Below are 12,268 nucleotides of genomic sequence, written 5' to 3'. Positions count from 1 at the left end.
AACCAACCACAATAATAATAACTACAACAATAATGATGCCACTACTGCTGCTGTGAAATGATCCAGGTATGTAAAGCTTGTGATGACTGTAAGAAGGAAGGTACTAGCAAACTGAGTAACATTATAATGTGTCTCAGTGTTGAGGAGAATCTGTACTGATTAATAATTTTAATAATTTTCTAGTTCCATTAGTTTTTTCAATTCTCATCAACTATTAATTTAGTTTCTGTTATCTGTACAGATTTTCTCAATGTAAACTGCCAGTGCTTCTACTGTGCCACCCAGACAGCTATCAGATGAGATATAATGCTCCTGTTGACTTCCATTTAGTCCAAGTATTTATCCCTATCAAAGAAAAAGTAAAACCAAACACTTCCATGTCTCATCTTGCATGAAAAGTCACTTTTTTTGTTCAGAAGGGGTTCCAAGCATCTCTTTTCAACCATCTACAAAGAACAATTCTGTCAGTATATAACTAGCACCACTGCAGTGGCTAGTGGAGCTTTACCTTGTTTATCTTTCATTTCCTGAAGTAGCTACGGCACCTCAGAAAGAAATCTTGAGCAATATTCTCTTAGAAGACTAATCCATATTCTTCTTATATCCTTCACTTCATTCAGGATCTAATCTCTGTACTCAGTGAAGTCAGTAATGTAGCTAATGTTCACTGCAAGACTGCAAAGATCAGGATTTCAATGAAGAAGGAAGAATGATTATAAATTTCTTATACCAATATACAAGGATATCTTTGTCCCCAGTGATGTCTTCCACAACTATTTCAAATTAGTCAGATAAATGAAAATGCTTTATCCCTGCATGAAGGAAAAGAGTATTAGCAGGGTATGCAAGGCATCGTAAGGATGGAAAGCTGCCATAGCTCTGTTTAAAATACTGTGCGTCACACCTATGTCAATCGTCCATGACCCTGTCACCTCTCCACCCCGTAGGCCATGAAATTGGGCCTGACCAAAACTCTGGGATAATTCAGAACAAATAATAATAATAATAATAGCACTGATAAATTACTAATTTATGAGAAAGGTGTGAAGGTTTGAAAGAACTGCTCTGAGACTTCTGCTACAGCCATCATGATGAATATGCTGAGCCCCCAGCACCCTGAGAACGCTTTTGAAGAGGAATAAAAATAAAAGCACAATTAGCAAGCAAATGAATGTAGCTACAGATTGCCTCTGGTTTGTTATCACATTCCCCAGTATGTCAGGGAAGGATAATTTTGAGAAGACCTACAAGTGAACAGAGACCAGTTACTCTTGTCTTAAACTGCTATTAAAACCTGAACAGCCATTTTATTTTATTGTCAGTTCAGCCACTAATACCAATGGGTCAAGAGCTCAAATTCACTTTCATTTGACGCTGTGTCTTCAGTCCCCAGCACAGTGGTGGTAATATGTCTCTCAACAGCCCAATGTCAATAGGACTGTAGGAGGACTTTCAACAGGACGTAGGACTGCACCTCAAAACAGGGACCTTGCATTTCTGCAGCTGCATGCTAGCCCTAATGCCAGCTGATGCTCCCAACCCCAAGTGAGCAAGCAGCACCCAATGCTCATGGGAAGAAGTCTCCTCTGCAGTAACAATCGTAAACTGCGCAGATGTATTTGCAGTCTATGACAGACCCAGGTGCCTCTCCCAGTTCTCCTACTCCAGAAAAATGAACAGGATAATTAAGCATGCCTGGGATTTACTGAGCTGGCAGATTTAGTACTGAAGGAGAACACCTTGTGCAGTAAACTAACTCCTGACACATACAACATTACCTGCACGGGCAAAAGGAGACAGCCTTATTTGTGTGTCAGCTTCGCCCCTGTCTTACATCCAGTGATCTTCCTACTCTCTTCTCACCCTGCAGAAAACATACTCATGGTACACAAGTTTTCAGACTAAACTAATATTGATAAGGTCACAATTTTTGCTGGCAATGCCAGTTAGCTTCTGAAAATGAGCTTCATATGTATGTTTTTCCTTCCTTTTTACCACAGACAGTCAACAGACACTGGCCCTCTAGGATTAAAACTAATTCAAGCTTAAAAATATTCACAACCATATTTTAAGGTCACACACACACACAAATTATTACTAACCATAATGAAAAGGGAAAAGTCAGAAGGTTTTGTGCTTGAGCTGCTGAACTGCCACAGCTGCTTTTTGGATGTCATGATAGAAATAATGCCTATTATTATAAAAATATCATACAGAATCTGGCTCTGTTGAACTCAGCATGAAAATCAAATATTGTAAAAACTGATGAAAGGTCTACCATTAATATTAGCAATGTTATTTGGCAATGTAATAAATCATTAGATGGAAAACTACACTGAAACATAAACTTCAAGTTTCTTAGAAGTTTGTAGAAGTTCTCAACCTATCTGCACTTCACACCTTAGACACATCTTCCTTATAATGGGTATTTCCAGGTTTTTCATAGATATTTCCTTACTCGTGAAATATGAAATCTACCACATCTGTCTTAAAACTCACTAGAGAAAATTTTCCAAGGTTTCAGGTAACTAGTTTAACACTAAAAGAAAAAAAGTTACTACAGGCACAAAAAAGTGTTACTTCAGTATTAAAACTTCCTTTCTTAGAAAAAGTTACAGTTTCATGGAGAATTTTAAGTGCAAAACGTGCTTAAGTAGTTGAAAAAAACAACCACAGAAAAAAAACAACTACATGATGGCTCTTGCAAGTTTTCCATGTATTCTTTATAAAAATAGAATAAATGAGAGTAACACATGATGTTAAAGCACAGGAAATCCAGGATTATCAAGATTCCCAAACCATTTCTGCTCGTAACTGGTAATGATAAATTTTCTGCCACGTTTCTGTTCATCACTCTACACACATTTGAATCACAAATACTTGCATAGTTAAACAGCATAAGCAGAGCCCCTTTAGGGTGATGACAGAAAGTTTCTAACTAAAGACAACAAGTACATATCCCAATTTTATAAGGGTCCTTATGCATGATCATCTCTCAGGAAGAGGAAACAGCGGTCTTAAAAAAATCTTGTTCTTTTTCACAATGTGTTGTAACTCAAAAAATACACACCAGTCCACTATGCTGATAGAAGGGATTTTCCAGTCGCTTCTTAGCATAGCTCTTCCGCAGAAACCACTACAGTCAGCTTGCTCAAGTCATGGCAGGACTGTCGGAGCCAGCAGAAGCCAGTCTCTCAGGCTGTGAGCTGGAGCAAGAGGGGACATTACAGTTTCCAGGAAAACCTCCCGTCTGACCACTGCTCGCCTGTCCGAAGGGAAGAGACAGAAAGCCATACACCCAGGTTCTCAGGCTACCAGCTGAACCACAGCTCCTGAGTGGAGATAGTGAGTCTTATCCAAAGGCTCTTTCCCTTTCGGATCAGTCATCAGATAGACATGAGAAAGGTGGCATATGCACAGGGCAGCTGTGAGAGGACCGGCAGTTCTCTTCTGTGTATTAAATCCATTGCGTGCACTGTTGTTGGACCCAAAAAGGTTTCCATGGCAAAGTTAGTAGTGGAGTGTAGACAAAGCTCTGAGAGGAGCTGGGGATCAGGAGGAATGAGGTTCATTCAACCTGACAGAAAACTACAAATGCTACAAAGAAGAAAGTGACTTACCTGCTCTAGGAAAATTCCCCTTACAAGGATGCAATGCTGTACAGCATGCCCCTGAAGACAAGGTGATTTGACTGAGAAGCATGAAACCAAGCTTTAAATAGATTGTTTAAATCACATATGATAGGCCACAAAATAAATACTTTGGCTACCAATAAGGTCTGTAGCGAAGTCTCAGTGGATGGGAACAACATAAACTGAAAAGCAAATCACAGCCTCAACTGCTTCATCGCGTTTTTAGCACCACTTCATTTGAGCTTAGGTAGAAGAGTCAGCCCTTCTGGCTATACCCAGAGCGAGAAAATGTGAAGGGAGAACTCAGCACAAAGCAAAATGGCTGAAAGTAACTTTAACTGAGGCAGTTCTAAGAAAATAAGCATATGTGTCCTGAATGGCAAAGGCTGAAATTACAAAGTTGTGGTTTATTGTAGACGTGGCAGTTTAATCAAGGCAAGCTTTATAAAGAGACAAGTTATCTTTTAATTGATCAACAGATACATGTGGAAAACAGCAAGGTTTGGAGCATGCAGATCTGTCATTCAGGAGCTTTTTCACAGACCTGAATAAGGAGTTGCAATGCACACAGCTTGTCTGTTTTGTCCAACTAAATCAGATGGTCTAATAAAGGAAACTACCACCCCCTATAATTTCTGCCTTGTAGAAATTACCAATACAGGGATGTGTAACTCAATGTAATATATTTCACAGCAAATGGAATAGCTTTTCTCAATAACAAGAGTACCCATGAGATCATCAGATATGCAATGTCTTCCAGTGTCAGCATAAATCATTAGGGGAAACCGAATCTTCAAATATCTAACAATAAAGTCCAGCAGAATAAATCTAAGGATGAATGTCATTACATTTGACACAGTATGCAGCCACGCACCTGCTAATATCAATATCTGAACTCTAAATCATATGTAATTTACTCTTCATGACACCTACTACTGTAGGTCAGTATCAGATGCACAGCCGTCAAGAAAGTAATCATACCAAATTTCAACTATGTTGTCATATGAAGTAAAATCCAGAGTAATCTTTTTTCCTAGGGAAATCCTTGAGACAATGCAACTAAGTGTTCTTACTACTGAGAACAGAAAAGCAAAGCTATGTCACATCTTCAGTCTGATAAACATCATAGTTTTTCCGATCAGCTTTATTTTAGCCTTTGTTCCTTCAATTTTTTGTTGTTTTTTTAATATCTTACTCTAATACAAAACTATTTGCTATTTTAGGGATGCAGTTTCAGTTCTCCTTAATTCTTCCTATTATACAAACTCTTGACAGCTAAACTTCACTGATTATTACCTGTACAGAACACAGAAATCTAATGACAGATGTTATAACCCCTGTAACTTCTTGTGGAGTCTACTTCTGTTGTAAAACCTGACAGAATAAAAAAACCCAAACAGTATCACTTTAAAAAAAGCTGCAGAACAAACTGAAAGTAATGGAGACAGGAGAGGGTTATTGTCTCACTTCACACTAACTGATTTAGTAATTTGTAATCAACAAAGTTAACAGTGACAAGTAAGAATATCATCACTACATTAGAACATCTGCACAGTAGTGAGAAAATACATACTTTTTTTTCACTGTGGACCAGAGCAGTAATGTATCTTCCCCTTGTACTAAAGGCACATCTGATACTTTTTAACATTATGAGACTCAAAATACTGCTTTCTAAATGAACTGGACATATAATTCAATTTTGTCTCTTCTGGTAGACATGTTCAGCAAAACTAAGCGTTCTTAGCAGCTGATCAAGTATTATTAAAATGGGATCTCTTCTACCATTTATACAAAGACTATCTTGTTCTTTAATTTCTGATTTCCAGAGAATAATCTCGAAAGATTCAAATACAATAAAAGCATGCCTGCTGTAACAGGTTACACAAATTTTCTACACACTATTCTCACAGTTTAAGTTGCACTTTTTAAACCTCCTAACACTCATAAGATGCTGACAACATTACAAAATGGTAATCAATAAAAGAAGTTTTAAGGTTATCATTTTGGAATGCCTTTGTTAAAAAAAAATCCTACTTCTATATCTCAAGGACTCTGCTCCACTCAATTTAATGATTCATTATTACCACAGAGGTAAAAAGAACATGTGAGGTTAAGAGCTGTAGCTATTAGCTGTAACCTAACCAGCGTTACACTGTATAATTGATCTATTTTCTTCAAGAACAAAAATCAGAAAAAGAAAATTACTACTAGTATATCTACAAAAAGAGTACAGAAAGCCTGGGGGCAAATGCGTGGGATAATTGTAAAGACAAGAGGAAGGAAAATGGGAGCGCACCAGGAATTTATTTATAAATACCTGGCAAGTCCTTTCTTGGCATCATGTAATGTCTACACAGTTTCACACTGATATGACTTTTAGACAGTGGCCCTATATTTAAGAACAGAAAAACTAAGAATCAGCACACTAGACTTATGAAACTCTTCTGAAAAATGAGTATAGCTCTTTCACAGTTAAAACTGTTTCAAGACTGTCAGTTTAAGGGTAAGATTTCCAGAGTTTGTTCCCTGTACAAGTGTTTAAAGGTTTTTGTAACCCGCTGTTGGCAGAACTTCAGTGTGGTTGTAGTGACAGCACTCACTGTTAAGCGAATCACATTAACCACTGCATGCACATCTAACTTCATCTTCAGCTTTACCTTCTGCAACCATCACAAGTCAGGCTTTGACATCCATCTTCTGGTTTTCCACAAACACTCTTTCCAGGTGGTAGACTCAAGCATGTATTTCTTTCAGGGTGAAATTCTGCAAGTTCACTTAATTTCAGCTGTTATCCCTAGGTCTCACTTGTCTTTCCTTAATTCCCTCATTAACACATCCAGCATCCCACTGCCTCTTCGTTAGGTCACAGGTATCAAACAGCTGGAAAAAAACAACTTTACCTTCTCTAGTCTTCTGTTAGCAAGCACTGGCTACTCTGGTGGCAACAAAGCTATCTTCTAAGCTGAACCACAGTGCCACGAATGGGGCCAACTGGGGGATTTTGCTCACAATCACAATACTGATTGAAAGCAAAATGCTAATACAGCAACAGCCAATTTCACTTGCATGAGAATTTTCTCCCCACTGGCTGTCCATGACTGGTTTTAATTCTGTTTTGCTTATGTAGCAGAAGATGGCCCTTAGCAAACTGAAGAATCTCAAATGCTTATTTAAAGATTTCCTGGAGGTAAAGGGCTCGTATGCCTGAATACTTGTGGGTTTTGGTAAGTTGTTTGTTTGCTTTCCAAACAGACCACTAGTTGTAGTATAAAATAGGATCTTTCCACAAAACCTGCCTTTCCTCCTTCAGAGAACGCAAGTTACATAAAGAACAGACCTTTTTAAGGCTCTTCAGAATAGATCTTAAGACATCATGTAAGTCTGATTCATACATGTATAAAGCAACAAAGCAATGAGCCTGCCTGCATTACATTAATGAACATCATATTTTGCATTTAAAGATCCTTGAAAAAGAAGTACAACTACCATGGACAGATTTATTTGTATTCATCTCACTAAATTTTGTTCCCATAAGTTTCAATAATCCTGCTCTCTAGTTGGCAATTCAATGACATTATTTTTTTTAAGCCCTTAAGTAATGTCCCATATCCTTCAAGCAGTCTGGTATCCCAGCACCCCCTTCTTGCCAATGCACAATTGATACTTGCAGATGAGAAGGGTTGTTTGTGTCACATATTTTATGGGTAGCTCTAATTCTTTTTCAGAGAAATTCTTTCCAGGAATGCTGACATAAAGCAAACCTCTAGTTTCCACAAAAATCCTACTGACTTATGTTCTTCTCCTCATGGCAGCAAGTAAAAAGAATAAAGATACAACAGATGAAATACAAGAAGATAGTGCAGCAGGTATACTGCTGACTAGGAGATAAAAATAAATACATTAGTACTTGTGGTTATAATCTCACCCTTCCTACTGGGTTCAGATTCAGAGGCTGTAGCTTTAGTTCTCAGGTCTGCCAAGTTCTAGCTCACTCCACGTAAATATTTCATCTGTGCCTTAGTTGCCTATCTGCATATGGAGGACAGCAGTAGCAGTACTTTTTCTTCCTGCTTCTATCTTGCCTTTTTTAGACACTGAGATTTTAAAAGGGGCTGACCTTCATTACCTTTGCACAGCAGGGTCCCCATATCAGCTGAAGGTTCTTCGGTGCAACACTGATCACTATAAGCAGGGATCATATGCCCGAGAGAACACTACCTTGTTTGTATCAAAAAGTAGAATAATATGGTTTTAAACCAGTAACATACTTGAGTGATTGTACAAAAGCCACTAAGTCAATGCTATGTCACTTTTTCCATGCACACACTAGAGAAGGCACTGAATAAAAACATCTTCAAAAACCATACTTGTTGACTTTATTGTTGGAGCTCACCCCTATTCCTTTTACTACACAGAAACTCTCCCAACGATTTCTATAAACAGCACTGGTTTGGATACAGAAGTTATGATCTCTACAGAAAAAAAGAGAAGTGTCTTTAGCTCACAGATGCCACCGACATCCTGAACTGAGAGCAGTGAAGTTTTTCTGAACTTACTCTTGCATTGTCGTAGCAGGTCATGTGTCTCTTCAAATTCTTGCTCTGAGCAACTGGAAGCAGATATTATCTTGAAAGTATTTCATTTGAGATAAACAAATCAAGTATAATAAAGCTCAGGAAGGGGAAAAATGGAGATTCATGCACATACTCCAATTTTTTCGTTTAAATCAAGGACCAACTGAGTACACAGCCAGGCTGTGAATCTGTCTTCAGCCAGTATAAATTACTGGTTTGTACAGTCTAAGCCTCCAGGACAAACAGACAATTCTTGAACAAGCCACATCCAAGCAAGTCTTCTGGGATTTTCTGAAGCCCATACCTTATCCTGGGTCCTCCTCCCACCACCTCAGCATACGTACACCTACAACACAAATGCTTGCAGCGCAGCATTGTCAGCAATCAAATAGCATTGAACGAAGCTATTTCACCCACTAACAACAGACACAAGCTTATCCTCAGAGGTGTGGATTGAAGATGCTGCTTAGATGCTGGCTGTAGAATTGGATTCTTTTTTGGGCGTTTTCATCATGAAAAATCCTCATTGTTAACTCCTCACCCCTCAAACAAAGCTCCTTCTATTCTTGCCCTTAAATCAGAAGGGAGTGACTTTGTAGTGAGGAAAGCAAGAAAGCTATGGACACAAAGAGCACACAATAAGGACAGAAAAAATTAAGAAATAAAAATCAAACCCCACAATGTATGAAAGACATACTGCTCAACCTGTTCTTCACTGTTAACAGATTGTTAATCCCAGCATGAGAGAATGTGGAAACAGACCCATGGTTGTGAAGAGCAGGAAGAGTGCCCCTGTTTGCCACCTGCACACAGATACATCTGCTTAAACCCCTGGGAAACACATCTTGATGGTTTTTAAAGAAAGCTTAGGGATTCAGCTGCCCAAACAACTGGGTAAATTTTACAGTCAAATTATAGCGGAGTGACTACAGGAAAGAACTCAAATACGATACAGAATTTTGTTTTGATATCAAACCCCAAGTTTCTGGGCTCCAGATACTGTCAAAAGCCCACTTGCCAAAACCCCCCTGGCTCAGAAATCAGCAGTTTCTCAGCCCTACGTGAGCGTAACTTTAGAAAAGATGGATCTCAGAAAGCAGCAGTGTTATTACAGATAAATCAGAGTATCGTGTCTTACTCTGTTCAAGGGCAGAGAGTATCTCTGGGTGTTCACAAGAGGCTGGCAGGGCTCAAAGGCTGCACCCTACCAGCAAGTAATGATCCTACCAGAAACCAAACGTTTTGCTTATTCAGTGCTGCTGAGGGTTGAGCAGAATAAAGAGGGTGGGAGAATCCCTCTGGAAAGGGTTTGGAGCAGGGGCTGGGCAGTGCCCAGGGAGAAAACCTGGGAGGGGCACAGCACGGGGCGCGTGCTTTGGGTGGGTCCCGGTTGCTCCATCACAGAGTGCTCCTGTGAGGAAAGCCATGCCCCAGGATGGGAGATGCAGCAGATACAGCCACCGGAACGTGCGCGTTTGTAGAAAGGCTCAGAGGAAGGACTGTGTCCATCTGTAAGAAGCTCTGCTCTGAACAAAACCCAAACCAAACAGCTACAAAAAAAAGGCCTGACAAGTAAATTAATCCCCATGCATCCTGGCCTCTCTTCCGAAAAAGTAGAAGGGTGTAAGTACCAGAGAAGTAAATGTGACATTTAACTCTGTATACGTGGTATTACCTCCTCCTCAATTTTGTGGCTTTTTCACCACAACATTTATCCTTCAACGTCAAGTATTTTCACTTCTCTGTTTACCCAGACTGCAAGTTCTGATTTGTAAAGGCATTGCCACAGCATACAACAAATAAATGTAACATTAATTCATATTATTTATTTTTTGGTAGAAGAAAATTGATCGAATATAAAGTGAAACGGCCTACTTGACATTACAGAAAAACCAAGCAGCAAAGCCTTAGTCCAAACTTCACCTCATGCTACGCACCCAAAACACCGCCGCCTGGAGCCGAGTGCCTGGGATCACCCCGCATCGTTTTTATGTGAATAAAATTAGGTTTGGGCTAATATGGCTCATATTTCCACTCGGCCACTGTACTCCCCAGCTTCCAGAAGGGCTGAGGCACTCAAGTGCTTCAGCCGTTCCTCATCAGTTTGAGTTTTACGCTTCCTCTTTAGGGGCTTTTTAAGCGCGTACCGGAACGCGCTTCCAGGCCGCCTCCCGCTGCTGCTCCCAGGCGAGGCGGCAGCGCCGCTCCCGCCGCCGGCCCGGCCCGGCCCCCCGCGGCGCCCCCTGCAGGACGGCGCCGGGCCGCCCGCCTGCCCGCCGCAAGGAGCCGGGACGGGCGGGACGCCGCCTCCCGCCAGGCGGGCGCTGGGCGCGACGAGCGGCTCCTGCGCGGGGCTCCAGGCCGCTCGCAACAGCCGCCGCCCGAGGCTCCTTCCCCCTCGGAAGCAGCACCGGCCGCAGCGCTACCTGCGGGTGCAGAGGGGCTTTTCCAGCAGCGAAAACACCCTCGGGCCAGCCACTGGCACAGCTCGAACGCCATATCCCATCTCTTCTCTTACAAGTAAATATTAAAAAATAATTTTTAAAAAGCACCTAATTAATTACAAATAATTAACAGAAAACATACACTGCCAATTTAACAACCAGTTTTCACTGCTTTTTATTTTATGGGTTTTATTGAGGGACTACGCATTCATTTTGTCCATTCAAAAAAGTCTGCCTTTTTATTATGATTAAACACTGAAATGTAGCATATTTACAGCAAAATTTACTGTCATTCAGTCTGGAACTGGCCATTTGGCTGATTAAGTTGTACCATGCGAAGACACTGCGACATGTACTATTAAGAAATGAGGAAATGGCAGATGGGCATTTCCAAAAAGCCATCAGCTTTGCAAATGGTAACGCTACAGCTGAGTATCATCTACTAAAAATGGTTATCAAAGGTGAGGAGCCGGGCCCAACATCCTCCCTGAACATGCTGCAGCATTCCCCCCCATGACTTTGGGAAGAAGTTTGCCATTTCCAGCAACACGCTACTTCACAAAATAATTTTAATAATAGCATTGGCCATGATGTTTCTCTAAATTTGAGCCTGCTTTCCCTCCAGCCTGCCCAACCCACAGCCCCTCATTTGGGCTCTGGACAGTCATAAGAACAAGTGGATCATGCACACATAGCCAAGACCACATCTACACTGAAAATTAAGTAACTTAAAATGGAATTTAAATTAACTCAAATATGAATGAAAATTAATTTAAAATAAAAAAAAAAATTCCTTCCAGATCAGAGTAATAATTTTAGGATGCAGTTTGACAGGAATGGTGTTACATGATGCCTGCAGTTCAAGGTCTGTGGAGGATCCTTTCCTGAGTCCAGTGAATCTCAAGGTGTTTCAGAGGGCACCACAACGCTCCTTTTCCTCTCAAGCCCTCTTGGTTTCTTTTCCACCTTTCTCTTCCTCCACGTTCTCTGAGCTCCAGGTGGCTTCACACAGCAAGGCCACCTTCTGGGAGCGACTGCCACCCAAATTCTCCCATTCTTCCCCTTAGCAAATGGAAAAGGATGCAGTACTTTACTGAAACAAGCAAACAGGCAAGAAGGTCTTCTACTCCAGTTAAGTAAAAATTTGAAAGGAGAAGCATTTAAACCATGAAATCTTCAGCCTGTGCGAAATGCCCCTCTATTTGCCTAAGAACTGCCGCAGCTGACTTACCAAAGGCAGTATCTGTCCGGTTACAGATTAAACAGTTCTTCAACCAGACATGTGCAGAGGACTATCTGTTTTCTTGAGGTGAAAGGAAAGAGCAGAAAACACAGTGTTTCACCTACACAAAGTTGGGGATCAAAACTTAAAAGCTGACCTCTCAGATCTGAAGAGTGACCTAAAGCAGAAAGTATTACTGTTTTAATCACTCATCTTAAGGACAACAGAAGAACTAGGCTGTGACCAAAAGCTATCACTCTCACACAGCACCAGCGTTTGCGAATTGATTTTCACAGTTTCTCACTCTCTTGTAATTCTATTAAAGCATTTAACCCTGAAGAGGAGACTTCCAGGCTATGCACGACTATACCAAAAACAGTTTTGCTGAATGCTACT

General features: G+C 40.6%; 1 protein-coding gene across 3 annotated transcripts in view; it reads right to left on the bottom strand.

Moving 5' to 3' along the window:
• LDLRAD4 (low density lipoprotein receptor class A domain containing 4) overlaps positions 1–12,268 on the bottom strand; it is a 212,670-nt gene that overhangs the window by 169,922 nt on the left and 30,480 nt on the right. For 2 of the 3 annotated variants that reach the window (XR_013926542.1, XM_080378124.1), the window contains exon 1: positions 10,144–10,300. The exons of the other annotated variant lie outside the window; for it this stretch is intronic. Coding sequence is in view for 1 of the 2 variants with exons in the window: in XM_080378124.1 (XP_080234250.1) it covers positions 10,144–10,189 (46 nt within the window). In the remaining variant the exon portion in view is untranslated. Of the gene's footprint in view, positions 1–10,143; positions 10,301–12,268 lie in introns of those variants that run through there. 3 annotated transcript variants of the gene reach the window in all.

This window comes from Falco punctatus (assembly GCF_963210335.1).
Source record: "Falco punctatus genome assembly, chromosome: 3".
Taxonomy (NCBI): domain Eukaryota; kingdom Metazoa; phylum Chordata; class Aves; order Falconiformes; family Falconidae; genus Falco; species Falco punctatus.
The sequence above is the reverse complement of the archived record's forward strand: the minus strand, read 5'-3'. Positions and strand labels throughout refer to the sequence as shown.